Genomic DNA, 26,250 nt, shown 5'->3' on the forward strand with positions numbered 1-26,250 from the left:
AGAACTGGATCTGGGAGATGGTGGTGGAGGACATGGCGTTCCTAGCCCAGAGCAGAAAGACTTTCCTTTGGATGCAGATGGGGGCCCTTGATATTCTGCCACCGCTATGTGCTGAAGCATTTGCTCCTATATAGTGACAGCAGACAGAACAGTCCCAACTTTTGATATCTAGGTTTGAATCTAGTCAAAGACAACATCTTCAAGGAGTTTGTATGTTCTACCCACTTTTGCATTGGTTTCCTTCGGCTACTCTGGTTTCCTCCCCAACTCCAAATAGATACTGAGATGGAATTTAGATTGTTAGCCCTATATGGGACAATATTGACTGTATCTGTAAAGCGCTGTGGAATAGTGATAGTGCTATATAAGTAAATAAAATAAAAACATATATAATTCTCTTCTGGCTCACAAGTCTTGTTGCCATTTGAGAATATTCCAGCCTATCAGTTGACAGGCCAAGCACACTGATAGTGTGCCACAAATGACGGGCAGAACAGTCCTGTTTCTCTTCTAGCTGTTCTCATCAGAGAAGATATTCTAGCTTTTTAGCTGACAGGCCAGGGACTGACCCCTCATTCACATCTGTGTTCGGTATCCGCTTGAGGAGTCCGCATGGGAACCCCCTGAACGCACTACCGAATGCATTTGCAAGCGGTGTGCAATAAAAACATATGGGCCCCATAGACTATAATGGGGTCCATGTGCTTACCGCGAGATCTCTGCATGAATCATGCGGACATGAAAGTAGATTGAGAAGTACTTTCCTGTCTGCATGTTTACTGCGGGGATCTTGCACCAAGCACATGGACCCCTTTATAGTCTATGGGGTTCATGTGCTTTCACTGGCACACCACTTGCCAGTGCATTTGGTATTCCGTTCGGTCGGGGGAGTCCCCATGCAGACTCCCCTGAACGGAATGCAAACACAGTTCTGTAAATTGTAACTCCTCCAATGCTATGTTGCTGTGGTATTTGCTCCCATAAAGGGATGACAAGCAGAACAGTCTTGTTTATCATCTGGCAGTTGATCTTTTTAGAGGAGATTTTCCATTTTTTTTAGCTGGCAGGCCAGACACTGACAGTATGCCACAAAATTTTCTTGAACTTCTGTAAACACTATGTTGCTGTGCCATTTGCTCCTATAAAAAGAAAACAAGCAGGATAATTTAGGTTTTCTTATGGCTTCCAAGTGCAGTTCTCATGATCAGAGTCATCAGAGGCTTTCCAGTCTTCCACCTCCAACACTATGTTGCTGTGGAATTTTCTCCATAGAGGGATAATTTTTGGCAACTTGTTTTAATAAGCCGATTCTTCCCTTTTTGAAATACCACTTGCAACTGCCACTCTGTTGGCATAATAACAATGAAATAAAACAAACAACCTCACCATTGCTTCTTTCAATACCAATACCATGTTAGTGTCATATAAAGGGATGATTATTGGTGGCTTTTTTTCTTGCATGACTCTAGAGATGCTTCTATATATTTACTTTTGAATCAGGTACAGTGCCACAAATTTTTCTTCAAAATAACAATTTTGTTGCATTTCAAATCTCCAAATCAAGCTAATTTTTGTATATAATCATTGCTTTTTCCAATATAACCACATTGTGTGTATGAGAAAAACATGGGCAAGCATCTTCCCTAAAAACAGGCAAATCTTTGGAGTGGTTTCAATATTAAAAAGCATAAAAGAAAGTTGCAGCACAGTGCATGGTTAAACTTAGCAGCTTGTATCCACTGCCTTTGTTTTTCCATAGACATATATGTTACTGTGACTTTTACATAACTTTGGCTATGTTTTTATTAGCTAGAAATAAGCTAGATAGAGTCCAAAGGTTATAAACTATGTTTTAAGCCTATTTAAACTTTGGTTCTTTATCAACCCGAAACAAATTTTTGGACTGAACCAGAAACAAAACTAATTTTCAGATGTTCACCCATCTCTACATAGAAGCTGTTTAGAGCCTCAAATTAAAGTGGAAGTGACCCCCTCAGGTGTAGTGGTTTTATCTGACCATGGTATCTAAGGGTGAATTCACATTGAGTAAACGCTAGCTTATTCTGAACGTAAAACACGTTCAGAATAAGCGGCGTCTAAAGCAGCTCCATTCATTTCTATGGGAGCGGGGATACGAGCGCTCCCCATAGAAATGAATGGGCTGCTTCTTTCACTCCGTGCAGTCCCATTGAAGTGAATGGGGAGTGCCGGCGTGTACGCTCTGGCATGAGCAGAGCTTGCCGTATACGCCGGCACTCCCCATTCACTTCAATGGGACTGCACGGAGTGAAAGAAGCAGCCCATTCATTTCTATGGGGAGCGCTCGTATCCCCGCTCCCATAGAAATGAATGGAGCTGCTTTAGACGCCGCTTATTCTGAACGTGTTTTACGTTCAGAATAAGCTAGCGTTTACTCAGTGTGAATTCACCCTAAGAGGTTAAGACCCTTCAATGAGAGATGTTTCATATTGAAGACACTGCCGCTGGTCTTTGCTGTGAAACAGACCCAACAGCAGTGGCATATGTACCACTATAGTAGCCATAGTGGTTGCCACAGGGTGGGCCTCTGATGCTTTTTTATTTTTAGAATAATTGTTACCTGCTGGATTTACTTACCAATCCCTGCTCTTGCTCATGGAAGCGGAGGCAGCTGTGAAGAGGATTAGGGATTAGTAAGTAAAGCCGTGGACCTGCGGCAAGACTATTTGTTGGGTGAACCGAACCCTAACAGCCACTTTTCAGAACCCAGAGTATAATGATCAGAGGCCCAGGGGAGGAGAAGAAACATAAAAAACAGTGTTAATCACTAGAGATGAGCGAACACTAAAATGTTCGAGGTTCGAAATTCGATTCGAACAGCCGCTCACTGTTCGAGTGTTCGAATGGGTTTCGAACCCCATTATAGTCTATGAGGAACATAAACTCGTTAAGGGGGAAACCCAAATTCGTGTCTGGAGGGTCACCAAGTCCACTATGACACCCCAGGAAATGATACCAACACCCTGGAATGACACTGGGACAGCAGGGGAAGCATGTCTGGGGGCATAAAAGTCACTTTATTTCATGGAAATCCCTGTCAGTTTGCGATTTTCGCAAGCTAACTTTTCCCCATAGAAATGCATTGGCCAGTGCTGATTGGCCAGAGTACGGAACTCGACCAATCAGCGCTGGCTCTGCTGGAGGAGGCGGAGTCTAAGATCGCTCCACACCAGTCTCCATTCAGGTCCGACCTTAGACTCCGCCTCCTCCGGCAGAGCCAGCGCTGATTGGCCGAATTCCGTACTCTGGCCAATCAGCGCTGGCCAATGCATTCTATTAGCCCGATGAAGTAGAGCTGAATGTGTGTGCTAAGCACACACATTCAGCACTGCTTCATCACGCCAATACAATGCATTAGCCAGTGCTGATTGGCCAGAGTACGGAATTCGGCCAATCAGCGCTGGCCAATGCATTCTATTAGCCCGATGAAGTAGAGCTGAATGTGTGTGCTAAGCACACACATTCAGCACTGCTTCATCACGCCAATACAATGCATTAGCCAGTGCTGATTGGCCAGAGTACGGAATTCGGCCAATCAGCGCTGGCTCTGCTGGAGGAGGCGGAGTCTAAGATCACTCCACACCAGTCTCCATTCAGGTCCGACCTTAGACTCCGCCTCCTCCGGCAGAGCCAGCGCTGATTGGCCGAAGGCTGGCCAATGCATTCCTATGCGAATGCAGAGACTTAGTAGTGCTGAGTCAGTTTTGCTCAACTACACATCTGATGCACACTCGGCACTGCTACATCAGATGTAGCAATCTGATGTAGCAGAGCCGAGGGTGCACTAGAACCCCTGTGCAAACTCAGTTCACGCTAATAGAATGCATTGGCCAGCGCTGATTGGCCAATGCATTCTATTAGCCCGATGAAGTAGAGCTGAATGTGTGTGCTAAGCACACTCATTCAGCACTGCTTCATCACGCCAATACAATGCATTAGCCAGTGCTGATTGGCCAGAGTACGGAATTCGGCCAATCAGCGCTGGCCAATGCATTCTATTAGCCCGATGAAGTAGAGCTGAATGTGTGTGCTAAGCACACACATTCAGCACTGCTTCATCGGGCTAATAGAATGCATTGGCCAGCGCTGATTGGCCGAATTCCGTACTCTGGCCAATCAGCACTGGCCAATGCATTCTATTAGCCCGATGAAGTAGAGCTGAATGTGTGTGCTAAGCACACACATTCAGCACTGCTTCATCACGCCAATACAATGCATTAGCCAGTGCTGATTGGCCAGAGTACGGAATTCGGCCAATCAGCGCTGGCTCTGCTGGAGGAGGCGGAGTCTAAGATCGCTCCACACCAGTCTCCATTCAGGTCCGACCTTAGACTCCGCCTCCTCCGGCAGAGCCAGCGCTGATTGGCCGAATTCCGTACTCTGGCCAATCAGCACTGGCTAATGCATTGTATTGGCGTGATGAAGCAGTGCTGAATGTGTGTGCTTAGCACACACATTCAGCTCTACTTCATCGGGCTAATAGAATGCATTGGCCAGCGCTGATTGGCCGAATTCCGTACTCTGGCCAATCAGCACTGGCTAATGCATTGTATTGGCGTGATGAAGCAGTGCTGAATGAGTGTGCTTAGCACACACATTCAGCTCTACTTCATCGGGCTAATAGAATGCATTGGCCAATCAGCGCTGGCCAATGCATTCTATTAGCGTGAACTGAGTTTGCACAGGGGTTCTAGTGCACCCTCGGCTCTGCTACATCAGATTGCTACATCTGATGTAGCAGTGCCGAGTGTGCATCAGATGTGTAGTTGAGCAAAACTGACTCAGCACTGCTAAGTCTCTGCATTCGCATAGGAATGCATTGGCCAGCCTTCGGCCAATCAGCGCTGGCTCTGCCGGAGGAGGCGGAGTCTAAGGTCGGACCTGAATGGAGACTGGTGTGGAGCGATCTTAGACTCCGCCTCCTCCAGCAGAGCCAGCGCTGATTGGTCGAGTTCCGTACTCTGGCCAATCAGCACTGGCTAATGCATTGTATTGGCGTGATGAAGCAGTGCTGAATGTGTGTGCTTAGCACACACATTCAGCTCTACTTCATCGGGCTAATAGAATGCATTGGCCAGCGCTGATTGGCCGAATTCCGTACTCTGGCCAATCAGCACTGGCTAATGCATTGTATTGGCGTGATGAAGCAGTGCTGAATGTGTGTGCTTAGCACACACATTCAGCTCCACTTCATCAGGCTAATAGAATACATTGGCCAATCAGCGCTGGCCAATGCATTCTATTAGCTTGATGAAGCAGAGTGTGCACAAGGGTTCAAGCTCACCCTCGGCTCTGATGTAGCAGAGCTGAGGGTGCACAAGGGTTCAAGTGCACCCTCGGCTCTCCTACATCAGAGCCGAGGGTGCGCTTGAACCCTTGTGCAGCCTCGGCTCTGCTACATCAGAGCCGAGGGTGCGCTTGAACCCTTGTGCACACTCTGCTTCATCAAGCTAATAGAATGCATTGGCGAGCGCTGATTGGCCAGAGTACGGAATTCGGCCAATCAGCGCTGGCCAATGCATCCCTATGGGAAAAAGTTTATCTCACAAAAATCACAATTACACACCCGATAGAGCCCCAAAAAGTTATTTTTAATAACATTCCCCCCTAAATAAAGGTTATCCCTAGCTATCCCTGCCTGTACAGCTATCCCTGTCTCTTAGTCACAAAGTTCACATTCTCATATGACCCGGATTTGAAATCCACTATTCGTCTAAAATGGAGGTCACCTGATTTCGGCAGCCAATGACTTTTTCCAATTTTTTTCAATGCCCCCGGTGTCGTAGTTCCTGTCCCACCTCCCCTGCGCTGTTATTGGTGCAAAAAAGGCGCCAGGGAAGGTGGGAGGGGAATCGAATTTTGGCGCACTTTACCACGCGGTGTTCGATTCGATTCGAACATGGCGAACACCCTGATATCCGATCGAACATGTGTTCGATAGAACACTGTTCGCTCATCTCTATTAATCACCTCTCCTGGGCTCAGGCACACACCCTGTCGTCTTAGGGCCTCTTTAGTGACATCACAGACATGAAGTGTAGCCTATTGCATGATGCATACCTCAAAACTATTTTGGGTGTTGTCCTGCTGTCCTGGTGGGCATCCCCTGACTTCAACTCTGTCTGAACTCACACAATGAAAGTAACATGTCATTTTACTAAGCAGTGAATGCTGTAAAAATATTCCTGTAAGCAAATGACATAACAGTGTTTTTTCCAATCCCATGGCTTTCTTAAAGGGGTTGTCTGGCTCCTGGACCAATCACAGATCAGGTGTTCTAGCAATGATGTTACAACAATGAGCGGGGAGTGCCTGCAGGCTGCTCATATTCAAGTAATAGAAGCCATGCTGCAATTCCCCAAAACTATCACTATGTAGTGGATGTTATGTCAGTCCAGGTAGCTGCAACGGGGCTAAGGGATAGCAGAAGGGAATCTCGCCCTGCACTACTCCCACTAGCTATCCCGGTCCCTGCCTCACGGGTGTGGGTCGGCTGTACTCAGGCTAAGCCTGACCCCGACAGCTCCTCTCTCACTGATACCGTAGGCCTAGAGGGAAGTGGGAGAAGGAATGCCCTATAAGACCTCTAGGGACTGGAGACTAAAGGGGGTCACCCCTAACGAACAAGTGAAGCTGCTACTGACAGGGACTGACAAAGGTGTGCGCTGACTAACAACACAAGCAGCACACAGGAAACATGTGGGAAAGGATTCCCCCAAACCAATATGGGAAGGAACCATACACTAGGAAACAAACACAGGGAAACTGAGTAGAAATCAAAGGATAAGGCAATTCACTCACACAGTCAATTATACACAGAGGGAGGATTGGTGAACACAGAAGGGAAAACACACAAACCAACTCGTTCACCCAAACCTCCCAAAAATCAACCACGGAACTTCCTCTATCCCAGAACACCACCTACTCCTCCTGCTAAGGCCTAGCTCTGTGAAAGCGACACTCAGCACAGAACCATGGGAGGCATGGGTTTAAATACAGAGTAGAGACCACTCCTCCCAGGTGCAAATGGGAGGACAGACTAATCAACCAGGAGATAAAGCTGCCTACCATCAGTGCGCACGTGCAAGTCAGAAGGTGTGCACCAATACCCACGACAGGACAACCCCGCAGCGCCAGGATGCCACCCCAGACACTGCGCAGCCAAAAACTCCCCAGGTAAGAAAAATAGAAATTAAAGAACCTAAATACTCCTAACAGGATCCTCCCCTCAAGGAGAAGACTCCGGATTCTCTAGGAGTATCCTTCTTCGGGAACTCCTTGTGGAATTTCTCCACGAGTCTGGGAGCTGACACATCCGACTCCAGGACCCAAGAATTATCCTCAGGACCGTATCCCTTCCATGCCACCAGATACCATAGCTTCCCCCGAACATATTTGCTATCTAGAACTCAGGATATCTCATACTCCCCGGACTCGGAAACTGGTGGAACCTTAACTGGAGACGTTTCCTTCTTGGCCTTCTTTAACAAGGAGACATGGAAGACCCGGTTTATCTTCCACCTTTTAGGTAGTTGCAGCTGCGCCGCCACTTCATTTACCATCTTGATGATCTTAAAAGGACCCACAAATCTGGGACCCAGCTTCTTGCTAGGAACCTTCAACCTGATATTCTTGGTGGACAACCAAACCATCTCACCAGGGAAGAACTGCAACTCTCCTCTCTTCCGATCCGCCTGGACCTTAGCCTGGTGCGACGCCCGCACCAGATTCTCTCGGATACGGGACCATACCCCTTGCAGCTTTTTAGAAAATAGCTCCTCCTCCGGAACTGGGGAAGAAATGGAAGAAAATACTCCGAAAACAGGATGTCTACCACCGGAGCAAAAAAAAGGTGTGGTACCTGTGGCATTGGAATCATGGTTGTTTAGGGAAAATTCTGCCAGGGGGAGAAAGGCAGCCCAATTATTCTGGTTCTCTCGAACAAAACACCTCAAAAACTGTTCCACATCCTGATTCTTCCTCTCTGTTTGTCCGTTAGACTCTGGGTGAAACCCGGAGGAAAACGACAGTGTAACTCCCAACCTGCTGCAAAAAGCCCGCCAGAATTTAGCCACAAATTGCGGTCCCCTGTCCGAAACGATCTCCTCAGGAAGACCATGCAACCTTACAATCTCTTTAATAAACGCCTCAGATAGTGTCTTGGCACATGGCAGCCTGGAAAACGGGATCAAATGGCACATTTTCGTGAAGCGGTCAACGACTACCCAAATGACCGTGAAACCCTTAGACACCGGAAGGCCCGTGATGAAATCCATAGACAGATGAGTTCAAGGTGCCTTAGGAGGTTCCAATGGATGTAGAAGACCGTGGGGACGGGTATGCGACGCCTTGGCTCTTGCACAGACCGAACAATTTTGAACAAACTGCAAGACCTCCTTACTCCACCCTGGCCACCAAAAATTCCTAGACACCAATCTCATGGTCTCTGAAACCCCCGGGTGACCAGCAAGAACCGACTCATGACACTCCCTCAGGAGACTTTGTCGGAGAGTAGTTGGGACAAAAAGCTTGTTTCTAGGTATCTTGGAAGGTGCAGCGTGTTGCGCTTCGATCAAGGCCTTCTCCAATTTCGCGCCCAATACTGCTACCACCACTCCATCCCCAAGAATAGTGGCAGGCGTCTCTCGTTCCTCCTCAGTCGACATATACCGGGATAAAGCATCAGCCTTAACATTCTTTGAACCTGGCACATAAGTCACGTTAAAATGGAACCGCGCAAAAAATAGAGCCCATCTGGCCTGCCGTGCATTTAATCTCTTCGCCGACCCAAGATAAATCAAATTCTTGTGGTCAGTAAATACCTGGACTGGCCTTCTGGCCCCCTCCAGGAAATGACGCCAATGTTCGAACGCTAGTTTTATTGCTAGTAGTTCCCTATCTCCGATGTCATAATTCCGTTCAGAGGCAGAGAATTTCTTAGAAAAGAAGGCACAGGGATGCGTACCCTCCTCGAACTCCTGAGAAAGTACTGCTCCCACCCCCACCGAGGAGGCATCCACCTCCACTCGGAAGGCCAACCTCTCATCCGGCTGTCTCAAAATGGGAGCGGACGAGAATCGCTTCTTCAGTTCTTCAAACGCAGCTAGCACCTCTGGCGACCACTTAGCACAGTCAGCCCCCTTCTTAGTCAAGTCCGAGATAGGTTTCACAACCTCAGAAAATCCCTTGATAAACTGGCGATAATAGTTGGAGAACCCCAAGAACCGTTGGACCGCCTTTAGGTTCTCGGGTCGCGGCCACTCCAAGACTGCCCTGACCTTCTCAGGGTCCATCTCGAACCCCTTGTCCGATAGGATATAGCCAAGGAAACATAATTTATTGACCGCGAACACACATTTCTCCAGCTTAGCACTTAATTGGTTAACCCTCAGGAGATCTAAAACATCTCTTACTCTCTCCCAATGAGTCTCCAAATCCGGGGTGTAAATGAGTATATCGTCCAGATAGACCACAACCCCCCTCCCTATGACAGCACTTAGTACATCATTAATAAAATTCTGAAAAAACGCAGGCGCATTGGTTAGACCGAAAGGCATCACAAGATTCTCAAAGTGTCCTAGGGGTGTGTTAAACGCTGTTTTCCACTCATCCCCCTTCTTGATTCTCAGCAAGTTATACGCCCCACGTAAATCTATTTTACTAAACCAGCGGGCTCCCGTAATCTGGCTGAATAGATCCGAGATCAACGGAATGGGATAGGGATTCCACACCGTGATTTTGTTAATCTCCCTAAAATCCAAACAAGGGCGCAACCCTCCATCTTTCTTCTTTACAAAGAAAAACCCCACTGCTACTGGGGACTTAGATGGGCGAATATGCCCCACCTCTAGACTCCCCTCAATATACTCTTTGAGCGCCTCCCTCTCAGGAATAGTGAGATTGTATAACCTTGTCTTGGGTAACACTGCATTAGGTATAAATTTAATCGAGCAATCATAGGTGCGATGTGGTGGTAATGTCTTGGCTGCCCTTTCCTCAAAGACCTCCCTGAACTCACATATTTCTTGAGGCAAATTGTCTATAGACAAAGACATAACGGATATGGGCAGACATCGACCATTACACCCCTGCCCCCAAGAAACTACTGACTCGGTCTCCCAGTTGATAATAGGGTTATGCTGCTTCAGCCAGGGCCACCCCAAAACTACTTGTGCTGGTAACTTAGACAACAAGAACAAGTCAATCTCTTCCCTGTGGCCACCCACAATAAACTCCAAACCCTCCACCTGTTTGGAGATGACAGCTTGCTGTAGAGGGGTCTTATCAATAGCCCACACCGGTATCTGAGACTCCAAGACCAAAGGACTCACCCTTAATTGCTCACAAAACTCTGAGTCAATAAGGTTGACTGCCGAACCACAATCAACCAAAATCCGGCACTTCTGCCCATTTACCCATCCTTCAAGGGTCAACCCGGCAGTCTGAGTACAGGAAATATGCACACCTCCCTCCTTAGTAGGTTTTCTCCCTTTACCCTCAATAGACCTGGGGTTATTACTCTCCTTGGCGAACCATTCTCTGGAGGGGCATACCCTTGCTACATGTCCCATCCCTGCACACACAAAACAGCGTACTGTGCGGGACCCTTCACTCTTGGGTCTTGCACTTCGCACAGTGGCCCCAATCTGCATGGGTTGGTCCCCCGGGTCCTCTCTAAAAACAGAGAATTGAGGAGGGCTAAGCCCCCCAGGACTCTTGTCTCCACGCTCCCGGAGGCGCCGTCCAACTCTAATTGCCAGCTGCATGGCCTCATCTAGATCTCCCGGAACAGGGTGAGAAACTAGATGGTCTTTAACCTGGTCCGAGAGCCCTGTCTCAAACTGACTAAGTAGAGCGGGGTCATTCCAATGTACTTCTGCTGCCCACCTACGAAACTCTGTGCAATATTTCTCTATAGCGTGATCCCCTTGCACCACACGTCGTAGGTTATACTCAGCCGTGCGTACCCTGTCTGGGTCGTCATACAGTAACCCCATTGTGGAGAAAAACGCCTCTACAGTTAGTAAGCAAGCTGAGTCAGCTGGTAACGAATGTGCCCAGATGAGGGAATCATCTCTCAATAAAGTAATAATAATCCCAACTCTCTGTACCTCAGAACCGGAGGAAAACGGCCGTAGCCGGAAATACAAAAGACAGTCCTTTTGAAATCGGAAAAAATCTGACCTCTTACCTCGGAAGGGTTCAGGTAAGCTGACTTTTGGCTCCAGAGGCCGACCCACAGGGGCGCTACTCACCTGCCTCTGTATGCCCTCCACCTGAGAGGCTGTGTGTTGAGCCAACTGCTGTACTTGAGATACGCCAGAAGCTTGGATGGCATCCATTCGTAGCTTAATCCCCTCCATCTCAGTGGAAATCTGCTGCACCGCCTGGTACAACTGTTTCAGGTCCGTCATAATGCAAACGAACCTTTTATTTATTTTATTTTTTTAACCGGCTGAGTGTACTGTTATGTCAGTCCAGGTAGCTGCAACGGGGCTAAGGAATAGCAGTAGGGAATCTCGCCCTGCACTACTCCCACTAGCTATCCCGGTCCCTGCCTCACGGGTGTGGGTCGGCTGTTCTCAGGCTAAGCCTGACCCCGACGGCTCCTCTCTCACTGATACCGTAGGCCTAGAGGGAAGTGGGAGAAGGAATGCCCTATAAGATCTCTAGGGACTGGAGACTAAAGGGGGTCACCCCTAACGAACAAGTGAAGCTGCTACTGACAAGGGACTGACAAGGGTGTGCGCTGACTAACAACACAAGCAGCACACAGGAAACATGTGGGAAAGGATTCCCCCAAACCAATATGGGAAGGAACCATACACTAGGAAACAAACACAGGGAAACTGAGTAGAAATCAAAGGATAAGGCAATTCACTCACACAGTCAATTATACACAGAGGGAGGATTGGTGAACACAGAAGGGAAAACACACAAACCAACTCGTTCACCCAAACCTCCCAAAAATCAACCACGGAACTTCCTCTATCCCAGAACACCACCTACTCCTCCTGCTAAGGCCTAGCTCTGTGAAAGCGACACTCAGCACAGAACCATGGGAGGCATGGGTTTAAATACAGAGTAGAGACCACTCCTCCCAGGTGCAAATGGGAGGACAGACTAATCAACCAGGAAATAAAGCTGCCTACCATCAGTGCGCACGTGCAAGTCAGAAGGTGTGCACCAATACCCACGACAGGACAACCCCGCAGCACCAGGATGCCACCCCAGACACTGCGCAGCCAAAAACTCCCCAGGTAAGAAAAATAGAAATTAAAGAACCTAAATACTCCTAACAGTGGACAGGACTGCCACGCCGATCCTGTTGCTTTAATAGAAGTTGCATGTGCCCACCGTCCACTGCTGTAGCTTCCAGTGCCTGGAGGCTGCCAGGACGGCTGATTTTTGAAGTGTTTGGGTGTCAGACCCTCTAAACAGTTATGCCCCTTCCCCTACCTGCTCCGACTGCTGTGATCCATGGAGGATTCTTCGCCGTGTCTGCAGCACAGAGCAGAACTGTGCGTTCCTGAAGTTGCTCCTTCATTCATGTCTTCTTCCTCTTGATCGTTGGGATAATGAGAGGAGCTCAGCTCAGAAACATCTCTCCTCTGCTGCAACAGGAACTTTGGAGCCCAAAGTGTACCACCCTGCTGGTGAGCAAAGCACAGAAGTATCTCCTTCACTGCAGCTTAGCAGGCCCTCAGATCAGTTGGATGGGGAGAGCCTAAAGTTCTGCAACTGCAGGAAAACAGGCTACATTAGTAGGAAGAGCCCCTAATGAAGAGGTGCTGCAGCTGCACTACTAGCTGGCATATAAGTAGTAATGAAAGGTAATGGCATGGACCCTGCAGTAGTGGGGAGATATTTTTCTTTATTCTATGTATTTAGTCGTATTGAGTAAATATGTATGTGTATAATATTTTTGCACATATTGTATTGCAGCATCCCAGAGTGCTACTGCTTTAATTGTTTGTCTTTTATGCCTCTGGGTTACGTTGGTATGTCCCATCCTCTATGGCCAGTTCACATCTGCGTTTGGGTTTCCATTTGGTGAGTCTGAACAGAAACTATACAGAAACTAAACTAAACTAAAACAGAAAATATATATAAAAAAGAAGTTAACTGGGAAACCCACAGACCCCATAGACTATAATGGAGTCCAAGTGGTTTCCGCTTGGTTTGCGCACAAAACATGCAGAGGGATAAGTGCTGCTTGAAGGACTTTTCTCTCCACATCTTTTGTACATGGCAGTGAGGCAGGCAATGATATGATGGACCAAGCCACAGAATATTTCTGTCTGAGTGGTGGTAGCTGTGGGAATATGAGTGACAGCGCTGCAGGGCATAACATGATGAAATGTTTCTATACTATAAGTGCAGGCTGCTGCTTTCAGGCTCGCAACAGCAGTAGAGATTTTCTCCCACACTCCATCCTATCTATCATTTCTATTACTAGTCTGTATAGAATTGATTGAATCTGATTAAACTCTCTTTCTGACTAAAAGATTCTCTAGTTCTGTTGCAATTTGAAAGCTTTTTAGAACTCAGCTCTCTCTGTAGTGAGATGAATCACATATCCTTCCCTACATCCACCATCACTGCAATGCCTCTGATCATGCTCACAGCACTGTATGTAGTGTATAAGACATCAGCACTGTAACGTACAATGTCACAGTGACTGTCAAGACATGCGTCTCTTCTATATTTTTCTTGCACAATACATGTGGTGGCGACCATTTTAGGTCACCTGCGATGAATCTGTGTTAGAAAAACTATTGGGAACATTTGGTTTGAACCTTTTTGGTTTTAAAGTTTTTTTGCCACTACCAACCATTATCCAGTGCTGACCATAATCCTATAGGAGAACTGTATAATATACTCTGTAGTTTTCCAGTGGCAAATACTGGAGTTTCCAAGGACTTCCAATCTGTTAATAATGATGATGAAGTTAATGACACTGAATATGTGATAAAATACGAATGTCTACTAAGAGTTTTCAACATATTTTAATTGACTGGCTGCAAAGTACAAATTTTCAAATTGCCAAAATGGCATATATAAAAATAATAGATATATAAATATACATAAACCATTTATTACGGCAGAGATCCAGAGGGTACATCTGCATAAATTAGTGCTACATTGGGTAAGACAAGCACATTTGTGGCTGATTTATGCATAACACAAGAGAATGGAAGCAGCATCATGCTGTGAAAGACCTCTATAAGATGACCTCCTTGTCCGAGGCGTCCCACATTCTCTCAGCAAAGACACTACATATCTGTATATCACTTATTAAGCTAGTTTACATGCCAAAAGTGGATAGGTCACATATTTTGCATCTGTTTTTAATGTGACATGTATCTATGTCAGTCAGTCTGCATGAATAATAATTACAAAAGAGCGCCAAGTACATTTGTATATTTGGAAATGAATCTTGGTATGGGTATTGGGTAGAAGTTTGTGCGGTTGCAATAATATATATATATATATATATATATATATATATATATATATGTGTGTGTGTGTATCCCAATGGGGTTATGTTTTACTCATGATTTTGGCACATCCCCTGAGTTTTATAGAAATCACATAATTCATGTATTGCAGATTCCGCCTCCAGTTTCATATGGTATATTTAGAGCATTTTACAGATGACTGTAGAATGGGGCCTCACATTTAAAAACACAGTAAAAATGGCCTATTACTTAAATCATGTGGAACCTTTTTGTTTTAAGGAATTGCTGGTATGATTTTAATTTTACATGTTATTTTCTATATTATTATTATCTATATTTTTAATAAAATCCTAGAAATCTTGCATTTCCAACTCCTTACACTAATCCTAAAACAGTCTGCTACTTCCTGTTTCCTGGAGGTGGACCATTGGCCTTAGATACAATGGTCTGGAGCAGGCCCTATTGACTCTATGGGAGAGATTTCTAGATACTCTCTGAGACCTGGGCAGAGGTCATTGTCCAGAGAGGGGAGTAGAGAAACTATTAAATCACCTATTGTGACTCCTGGATTTTATGTCTTCTCTCACTCTATATATATGTGATAGCTGTGATTATTATTGTCCTGATAAAATCATGTTATTTGGCCACAGTCAGAACTGCAGGATTTCTATGAATTTATTTTTAAATATGGATAACATGGATAATTAAATAAACTCACCAAAAACTCTGAAAATATCTTTCACATAAAACTTGATTTAAAAATGGGTCATTTTCTGGTAAAACATTACCTTTAAAAGGTATATCTGGTTTCTTTGAAAAACCAGGTGCAGGCAAAGGAGGGGTTAATAAAACAAAATAATCAGGGTGCATTCACATGGTGGAAAATGGTGAGAAATTTGGTGTGGAATTTCAGCACTGAAAAAAAAGCCTCCCATTGACTTCAATGGGTTTCTTTTTCTGCTAGCAGAAAGAAAAGCTAGCAGAACCCATTGAAATCAATGGGAGAGATACAGAGACTGAGTGGATTCAGGGGAAAAGTGCTACTTAGGGGGTGTTCACAGTTGTGCCCGAGTCTGCCTGCATGTCAGAAATTGTGCCCAGCCAAAAAATACTGTTTCTCCCTGGAGAGGCTGCATACGGACACCAGCGGTTTGCTTTTAAAACCCATTCAAATGAATGGATTTTAAAACTGACCGCCAGGACGCCGTGTCCTATGAAGTTTCTCTTGGGAATAGGATGGAGCCCTGATGGGCAGACACTGGCGCAAATGTGAACACCCCCTTAGTTTGTTTTTTAACTCCTCCCCTGCTTGTGGCCAGTTTTTCACTGTAACTGGACACCCTCTTCAATACTGCTCGCCATGTGGTATTGTTTCCTGAGTATTTTAATACAAATATCATACTGGAGATGCAGACTACACAATTGAGAAATCATGGATGCAGCAAAGTAGTGATCCTCAGTCTTATTACAGTGGAGAAACCTAACTTCAGGGTTAGGAGAACCTTCTAACAAGCTCAGTGTAGGGTCAGGTAGCAGTCTACTGTACAATATTTGCCTAACACTGCATTGTGTCTGAGATATGTTGGCTGCTTTGCAAACCAGTCTGAAATCAGTTTGCCATTTACGGTATACTATAGAAGTGACAGGTCTTACAGATGTGTTCTGGGGAATCCCTTCACCAAGTTCTGGGGTACTCCAGGGAAATCGGTTCCAGACCACTTTAGTTTTTCTCCTTCCCTTTGTCGTTCTGTGGTTCTATCCTATTATAATGGATATTGTCGTACAGTTTTGTACTGTTGGTTTTGGCATATATTATAGAACAATCTATGCAGGAATTCATTGTTGTACTTGTAACCAAGTACAGATCAAATTATTTTACAAATATAGACACAGACATTGAAAATATAACTCACAGATTGCCAGTATAAAGACCATAAAATCACCAATAAATTAGCTCAAATGGCTGAAAGGCATGGTTGCAACATCTCTGTCTGTTTGGGTCTCTGCGCCACCCTCCACTCGCACGCTGCAGGGCAGGAGGCGTGTTCAGTTAGTTGCTTAATGTTTTTCGTTGCACTGTGTGAACACTGCTCTATCTCAGTAATTGAATTTTCAACACACCCATCTCTTGCACCTTGATTCCCTCTGCCCTCTACTTGTTAATTCTAGCCTTGCCTTTGTGATTGTCAGCCTGTCTTCCAATCAGGTCTGGGTCTGGTCCTGGGCTTTCTATATACAGGCCATCCACCAACACAGACTCTCTGGCTATTGAGACTCTCTCCCTTGACTTTGTCCCTACTAAGCTCTTGTTCTGCTTCTATTGTATTGCTGACCTCTGAACTCTGGTTTACCCTTGTGTCTATTCTCTTGGATTATGATTCTGTACTGTGTTGCTCGACTGTTACCGGACCTATGGCTAGCTGACCTCCCTTTGTTCTTTTTTGTTTTGTCTTTGTTCTGTGTTGTCACTTATGTAGAAAGGGCTCATCGACCAGTTACCACCTATTGCTAAAAGTGGCATCGGCAAGCAGGAAGGGGGGGGGGGGGTAGGTCAGCTTAAGGCTCACTGTCTTTTGTGCCCCTCTTCCTCAGGGTTTACCAGCAGCTACTGGAGAATTGCTGTCCTAGTAATTCTCTTACAATGGTAATGTTAAAGTTGTTGCTTATGGTGTCTGCAGCCAAGTGGTACAAGTAATTTATTTACTGTCATCTTACATAAGGTACAGAAGATATAGAAAATATTTGGCCATATTATATTTGAAATATTTACCCTATTTTTTCTACCTTTCTTTATGGATTTTTTATTTCCTGAAGAAAAGGGATTAAAGAATTCTATCCTTATTGTAGACGTTTGCTGAGACCGACTACTGTGAAATATATGTGATTTGGTTCAACCATATAATAGCAAAAAATAGAAAAGATTTTGATCGATAAGTCTTTTCAACAAGATTATATCCAGAAGACCATAGCTCCTCTGTTGGTCCATGGTTATGGACAGATGACTTCAGATACTTTGTGTTCTTTCCCTCAAGGAATGGTTATTTTTGACTTGATGCCATGTTTCAATTCTGATGCCTCTCCGGAAAACTGTGCAGGTCTTGACCTATAAATTCACTGACTGTGATGGAAAGAAAGAAATAGGATAAACAGTGAGACAGCTAAGCATTTTTTTACTTGCACATGGCATATTAAATAACTTAAAATATTAGCGGGGGTGGTGGAAATTTCATGCATGGTTGGAAAAAGTGTGGTTTATCATTATTTAAAATATGTTCTAGTCATCATTAGTCTGTTTAGATTTGGTACCAGGACTATGGTACCAGCAGTGTAACAAGGCATGGCATTAAAAAATAATATTATAGCTTATTTTTCAGTAATGTGAAGGCAGCTGGGGCTCTTTAAAGGGAATGTATTACTATTTTATTTTACTATTTAATATTTATTTCCTCCATTTAAATGTTATTTTTTATTATAATTTCTGCATATGATAATGGGAATAGCCATGTTGCCTGAGCTGCTTGTCTGAGCTGTAAACAGCAGATCCGAGATTTGCATTTTTGGTTATCCCCTTGCCTGAGACCTTACATCCTCGGCAGGTGTCAGGACTTTAGACATGGCACCTATTTAGTAGCCGAGCAGATGTCATACCCACTAAGTCTTCATTGTTCTACATAGTGAGATAATATCTACAATCAGAGACCACAAGCATTCTGACTGAGGCGTCTGAAGAGGGGCGGTGAGCAGGCACTGCCATGTAGACTTGGATTATTGTTTCCCAGAGACAATCCATTACAATGACAGCCAGGAGCTTATTTATAGGTCCCACATCAGTTATTACTATGCTTCTATTACATGCTGCAATAGGTAGCGTGAAATAGAAGTCCATTCATTTTACAATAATCCGCAATAAAATAAAAAGTAATAAAAGAAGTTTTAAAAAAGTCAGACCCTTTACCTAGATCACATGTGAAACTAAATAAAAGCAAAAATAATTATTAACATATAAAAACTATCTATCTTGTATGATAAACACCATAGCAGGAAAAATAAATGATTCCATACAGAGCTACCTACTTTGAAATATAAATAAGTGTCAAAATTCGGCAACTCTTAAGAAAGTTTTTAGATTTTTGTATAGGTATTAGATCATATAAATAACTATATCATCATTGGTATCACTGTGATCGTATTGGCCTGCAGAATATAGGAACCATATCATCTTTACTGCACAGTGTATGCCATGAAAAAAAAAAAAGAAAAGCCATAAGGAAACAGCGCAAATGTAGTTTTTTTTCTAATGCTACCATATTCTGAATTTCTCCAGTTTCCCAGTATATTGTATGGAATATTAAATTCTTAAATTATTAAATGACAACATTACAATGTACAACTCTTCCCACAAAAATAAGGCTAGTGAAGGGAAAGGACCCCCCGTTCTGGGAATGGGTGGGATTGTGCTATGGATTGAGAACGAATACCTTTTGTGGCATAACCCCTTTAATATGACAGCTAATACATGTATTTATAATGTTAAAAAGTCCCAATGGTTTCAGCAAAGAAAACATGGAACCATAGATCGGGAATGGAACAATATATTGCAAGTACATCATGTTGTAACAAGCAGTCATGAAAAAAATGAGATATTAAACAAAATGATATTGAATAAAATTAGAATGTGCATTGTGATAAGCCAACACTTTTTTTAGGAAGGGAAACATTAGAACAGCACAAAGTGGTGTCAATATTACATTTTGAACGCAGGAGGAGAATAGCCATATTATATTCACCTTCTTCCAGTGTGATCCCCTGGATTGGCATTGGGTGAAAAGGATTTTCAAAAACTTGACTATGTTCCTTCCTCACCTCTCCACTTTCATTGTTGACAGATTTGGTATATTCTTCCAAACGTTCCTGATAACAGGCATCTTTTTCATTTTGGCTTGAAGCCATACAAACTTCAGTATCAGATGTACCCTCTTGAGAAGGATCTGGAGCACTAGGGATGATTGGGGAAGGAGGAGAGGAGAAGGGAGCAGGATGTGTTGATGGACACAAGGTGGTGAGCTGAGTGCTACAAGAGGACAAGTTTTGGTAACTTGTAGAAAATGTCTGGGACACACCATCATCTTTACAGGATATAGATAAACTTGAGTTAGAGGTGGAAAACCCTGTGTGACACGCTGATCCAACATCATTTGAGTGTGATCTTAAAGGGTGTGCAGGATTGTTAGAGGTATTTGAGAGTGTACTTGGAGTAAATTGTTGATTGCCGGCACATTGCTCTGTTCTATTGACTCCTGGAGATGCTGAAGACTGTTTAGAGTGCATTGTGTCTAAGCTGTTCACTTCACCTAAAGTAGTGTATGTTGGAGGAGCACATGATGGATAAGACTGATATCCTGGGACAAAATGTGGTGTAGGGCTATCAAATTCTAAACTTTGCAGAATAGGAGAGGATTGGTAGTTTGGATGAGAACCTGTTCCTCTCTCCTCCAGTTTTTTGTTTGTGTTTAAATGGGGTAGCAATGGTCCTCCAAATGTAGTTGAGTTTGTGGGATGTGATGAACATGGCTGTGGGGACCAGGGAACTGGACTAGGTGGCAGTGCTGAGTTACTGGTTTGAAATGGCAGAGTTATAGACATGTCACCACCATTCTCTGGGTAGGATGGGGGACATTTCAATTCAGGAAGAACTGATTGATTGAAATAGCAACCTAAAATGGAGCTGCTGTTTGCACTACAGTCAGATGTTCCTGCGAACATTCTGTCCTGGTGTGGAGAAATGTAATAAGGAGACACTTCCATAGGCGCCTCAGCCAAATTTGATGTTACGGGAGACACAAATGTTGTAGATAGCTCCATGTGGCCAGGGTCTAATGTCATGTGAGATGGAGCAGGAAGCGAAGCAGAGGGAAATCTATGTAAGGTCATTTCAGGAAGAGGCTCCTCTTTAAATATGACTGAAGATAAATTATGTAATATTAGAAGGCAAATAGCAAAGAAACAGAAATGTAGAATGAATGTAGATGAAATGGAGAAAAAAAGCAAACAAATATAGAATATTAACATTTGATACTTAAATTCAGTAAAACCATGTTGAATGACTATACTAGGTAAACAGTTTTCACAGTTTTATCTACAAACATTCATGATAGAACAAAAATTACTTACTTGGTAGGTAGCGAAAGCTTTGCATAGGACTTCTCTTCCTACGCCCATTAGAAATATAGAAATAGACTTGTAGAGGTCGTGTGATCTCCTTATTACAGTATTCTGGGACTTGCACAGAGAGCAAAGACTGGAGAAGAATAAATGTATAAAGATTAGAATTTTCTTGCAAAATCACTCTAAATGCTAAAGACCATCTTGTTTGCTATTTGGTCATGAACAAGAAGTGCTGGCTGTGAGTATCAGAATATAGTGCTAATACTAGTAGCAGTGGTGTAACTACCGCCATAGCAGCGGAGGCAGCTGCCACAGGGCCCGGGACATTAGGGGCCCGGTGACAGCCGTTACCGCTGCTATCATTATACTCGGGGGTCTTTGCAGACCCCTGAGTATAATGATCGGCTGACCGGGAGAGGTAAGGGAACATAAAAAATATGTTACTTACCTCTCCACGATCATGCCTGACGTCCTTTCTGACGTCTCTGACGTCACATGAACCCGGCCTGCGTCCCAGGTTATGTGACGTCAGACGTCATTAAACAAGGACGGCAGAGGAAAGGCAGTGGAGAAGACCGCGTAGGAGCCGGAGACAGGTAAGTAACAGTAGTTTTTTATGTTTTTATTCCCCCGGGTCTCCGATTATTATACTCTGGGGTCTGAAAAGACCCCAGAGTATAATAATTGTTTATGGGTGTCCACTATGGGGGATAATACTGTGTGCAGGGGACACTATGGGGGATAATACTGTGTGCAGGGGCCACTATGGGACATAATACTGTGTGCAGGGGCCCCTATGGGGGATAATACTGTGTGCAGGAGCCACTATGGGGGATAATACTGTGTGCAGGGGCCACTATGGGGCATAATACTGTGTGCAGGGGCCCCTATGGGAGATAATACTGTGTTAAGGGGCCACTATGGGGCATAATACTGTGTGCATGGGCCACTATGGTGGATAATACTGTGTGCAGGGGCCACTATTGGGGATAATACTGTGTGCAGGGGCCACTAAGGGACATAATACTGTGTGCAGGGACCCCTATGGGGGATAATACTGTGTGCAGGAGCCACTATGGGGGATAATACTGTGTGCAGGGGCCACTAAGGGACATAATACTGTGTGCCGGGACCCCTATGGGGGATAATACTGTGTGCAGGGGCCACTATGGGGGATAATACTATGTGCAGGGGCCACTATGGGGCATAATACTGTGTGCAGGGGCCCCTATGGGAGATAATACTGTGTTAAGGGGCCACTATGGGGCATAATACTGTGTGCAGGGGCCACTATGGTGGATAATACTGTGTGCAGGGGCCACTATGGGGCATAATACTGTGTGGAGGGGCCACTATGAGGCATAATAGAACGCACAGAAATGCGTAGGAGGGGGTCGGTCGAGGTCTTCGGTGCCGGTGTCGGGGGGGGGGGGGCATGTCAAAAGTTCGCCACGGGGCTCCGCCATTCCTAGTTACGCCACTGACTAGTAGTACTATGGATGATATATTTAGGCCTCTACATGCCTGTGCTAAAAGTAGACTAAAATACTTTCTTATAGGTCGTTCACTCAATGACCTATAAGACTTATATCTTCTATTATCAGAACCTCCCAAGCTTGTTTTCAAGACTTCTCCCGAGTTGCACCACTTCTCTGGAATGCTCTATCCCAGACAATCAGATTAACTCCCAATTTTTACAGCTTCAAGCACAAACTAATGACACATCTTTTCAGACAGGTCTATCGGAATTCCTAATGTAAATCCTTCTGTACCGTAGTCAGAAATCCCTAAAATAAACCCTCCTCTGTTCCTGCTCCCACATTACCCCACATGATATGAAGTTGTTTCAGACTAACTTTGTCCAGGCACCATCTGCATGTTAAAGGACACGACTAGTGACTGCTCATACACATTTGTTTGTGTAATGACAGTAACCTCTATTACAAAATTGACTGACCATTGTATAAGTAATGCTACCTCAGATGTCGCCCCTGCTACCTCTTGTGTCACCTCATAGATTGTAAGCTCTTGTGAGCAGGGCCCTCAGTCCCATTGTGTGAAATGACTATTTCTTTGTAACGTATCTTTTTGTCTGTACTTGAACCCTACAAATTGTACAGCGCTGCGCTATTTAAATAAAATGTATTATTATAGCTAACTGCAACGGTGAGCTCCAGTTTATGACAATTTTTCAATAAAAAATTGTTCCATTTTATTTACATAACTCTTTAGCTCCAGGAGGTGGCAGCAAAAGATCTAAATATGTTTCCTATGTTGTTATCTGAAATTATTGCTGGTGGATTTATTTTACTTAGAGATAAACAAAGACAAGATACCAGGATATATTTCCACACAGACGATGATCTACACGTTTTAACAGATTTATAACCAATTAGTACTTCTTGAAGTTAAAACATGGACAAATCTTCAGTAGATCCTTAGGATTTAAGTAACAGAGATGAAAATACTGTATGTGTTGAAGGTTCAATGTAAGACCTAATTAACATCTTACATTATAGTCTATGGGGTCCGCTGGTTTCCTAAGGTAACCACTTTTTTATGCAGATAGGTTTCCATTTGGGGGGTCCCCAAGCAGGCTCCCTGAATGGAAACCCGAATGCAGATGTGAACTGGTCCTATTTCAATAACTTCTCAACACAATGCAAAATAGTGAAAAAGAATATGCAATACATGTTCATTAAAGGGATTGTCCATGATTTATGCCCTATCTTTATGACAGGCCATTAATATCCCATTAGTGGAGCGTGGACAATTGCCTCCTGTACACACCATTTGATAATATGTCCTGTTGCAGCATCCCAGAGTGCTCTTGCTTTAAATGTTTTTGTGCTTCTGGGTTTGTTTTGTATGTCTTATTTATATGTTCCATGTATTGTTTTTCCCACTGTCTGGTTCCCCCCATACTTTGTACAGCCCTAATCTATCACAAGCCATTGGGTGGGGTCTGGGAGACTTTTGTCTCCAGGAAACTGTTGAGCCTCAGTAGTTGAGTTGTGCAGTGTAGTGTTGCGTTTGCAATGGACAGTGTATGTCTGCACTGTTACACTGGGACCTGAGGGAGAAGACTGAGCCCAAGGCTACCTAAAGACAGCCCTGAGACAGGGAGGATTTCTGTTAATTATTTAGACACAGTGCCAGGACGAGAGAAGGAGTCCTGCCTGCCAGGAGGGGTTACCCGGGGCCCACCTCAAAAGGTAATGAGGCCCAGAAAGGACTACATTTTATTACAGCTGGCTGTGGCTAAGTTCCCGAGAGAGAGAGAGTTATTGGAGTTCAGTACACAGCACTGAAGCCTTATCACACCTGGGTATCCCTCAATACTAAGTCTGGGCATACTTAAAGCGGTTGTCCAGGCAAAATGGACAACCTTTTTAAAGTTTAAATAAGCTGGGAGCAGTGAAAAAAAAAATATCAAAAATGCATACTCACCTGTCCCTGTTGCTGTGGTCTCTTCCTGCACCTCCCGTGTCATCTGCTCCTGCAGGGTTTTCTGGTGTTGTTCTGAAGCCGTTGATAGGCCTCAGCAATCATGTGACCCCTAAAGTCAATCAGTGAAGGGCCTGAATGTCACTACTTGTGACATCATGGGTCCTCTTCCTGACGCCTTCAGCACAACAACAGAAAAGACCCAGGAGAGCAAACGAACAGGGACCCACAGGGCGACAATGGAGCAACTGGGACAAGTGAGTATGTATTTTTTTTTTTTTTTTTTCACTGCACTCAACGTATTTAAACTTTAAAAATTTAGCCTGGACAATCCCATTAACAGCAGGAGACTACTATTCCCATTAGAAAGCTGTAAGGTTTATAGTTACAGTTGGCAAAGTAAAGTTAAATCCATTTCACTGCATTACTGCCTCCTGAGTTCATACCTTCCAACCGTCCCGATTTCCGCGGGACATTCACGATTCCGGTGACGTGCTGCACGCTGCCTACTGGCTGTGTAGACGCGATGTGATGACGTCACATCGCGTCTACAACTGTGTGCGAGTGAGAGAGAGAGGCGCGCAGAGAGCGGCGGGGGAACGAGGAGAAGGTAAGTGTAATGTGTACATGAGGTGGAACGTGAAACTGGGGGCAGATGAAGGAGAGGACGGCATGACACTGGGGGCAGAGATGTGGGGACATGAATCTGGGGGCAGAGATGTGGGGACATGAATCTGGGGCAGAGATGTGAGGAAATGAATCTGGGGGCAGAGATGAAGGGACATGAATCTGGGGGCAGAGATGGAGGGGACATGAATCTGGGGGCAGAGATGGAGGGAAATGAATCTGGGGGCAGAGATGTAGGGGGGGCATGAATCTGGGGGCAGAGATGGAGAGGACATGAATCTGGGGGCAGAGATGGAGAGGACATGAATCTGGGGGCAGAGATGTGGAGACATGAATCTGGGGGCAGAGATGTGGGGAAATGAATCTGGTGGCAGAGATGGAGAGGACATGAATCTGGGGGCAGAGATGGATGGGACATGAATCTGGGGGCAGAGATGGAGGGGACATGAATCTGGGGGCAGAGATGGAGGGGACATGAATCTGGGGCAGAGATGGGGGACATGAATCTGGGGACTGAGATGGAGGGGACATGAAACTGGGGGCAGAGATGGAGGGGACATGAATCTGGGGACTGAGATGGAGAGGACATGAAACTGGGGGCAGATGAAGGGTGTATATGAAACTGGGGGAGAGATAGAGGGGGGACATATAATTTACGGGTGACTGTAGGAGGATTATACTGTGTGCGGGCACATGAAAAATTAATGAGAATGGGCGGAGTCAACACAAAAGTGGGCGGGGCTAAATTTGCACTTTTTGTCCCTCTTTTGGTTCTTCAAAAGTTGGGAGGTATGTGAGTTGTTTCTACTGTAACATCAGGGCCCTTCCACACACTATCATATCAGCTCACCAGGGCTCTTCGAAACACCACCATTCGGTAGCACAGAAGGCCTAGGAGGTATCAAGGGAGATTGGTTGAGAGCACTCAGCCTATTCAGTGGCACAGCTACCATCACTACTATATCCCATCATCTGGTTCCCTCCATCTGGGCTGTGGCACTGTCTGCATACTACACTGACGTCATACCCTGAATAGTGCTTGGATGTCAGTACTGTAGCTTAGCCTCTACTGAAGTGAATATCTGCCTTCCACTTATCAGATATTTATGGTCCATGCTAAGGATAGACCATTCATAAAAATAATCAAGGACAACTCCTTTCCATCACATCTAGGTAATTTGTCTTATCCCATACTCAATCATCCACTTCACCAATATAGAAGTACATGATATTTATCAACTTGCTCTTTATAATTATGATAACTTATATATGTTGAGAAATATTTTGCCCTACTTTTCTTGTGAAGTAAGTAAAATGAACCACATCATTGGTTTGTATATATCTATATGCTCTTTATATACCTATTTAATGGACGTCACCTACAGTTGTATGCTACTATGCAAAATGCAAACATTTGGAGTATATTGCTCAAAAGGTCTTACCAAATGCGTTGCCTGACTGTGTTGTCTGAATCTGGCCTAAGGTTAAGGCCTCACGTAGCTAGCCACAG

The 26,250-nt window shown here is 44.6% G+C and overlaps 1 protein-coding gene across 1 annotated transcript in view; it reads right to left on the bottom strand.

Annotated features, from left to right (window-relative positions):
- Positions 1-17,423: 17,423 nt before the first annotated feature.
- The window catches only part of NFATC4 (nuclear factor of activated T cells 4), a 70,824-nt gene continuing 61,997 nt past the window's right edge, over positions 17,424-26,250 (bottom strand). The window contains exons 8-10 of the mRNA XM_075276734.1: positions 20,673-20,799; positions 19,289-20,461; positions 17,424-17,619 (exon numbers count right to left, since the gene is read on the bottom strand). Of these exons, the coding sequence (XP_075132835.1) occupies positions 17,564-17,619; positions 19,289-20,461; positions 20,673-20,799 (1,356 nt within the window). The 3' untranslated portion in view covers positions 17,424-17,563. The remainder of the gene's footprint in view (positions 17,620-19,288; positions 20,462-20,672; positions 20,800-26,250) is intronic.

This window comes from Leptodactylus fuscus, chromosome 1 (assembly GCF_031893055.1).
Source record: "Leptodactylus fuscus isolate aLepFus1 chromosome 1, aLepFus1.hap2, whole genome shotgun sequence".
NCBI classification, from domain to species: Eukaryota; Metazoa; Chordata; class Amphibia; order Anura; family Leptodactylidae; genus Leptodactylus; species Leptodactylus fuscus.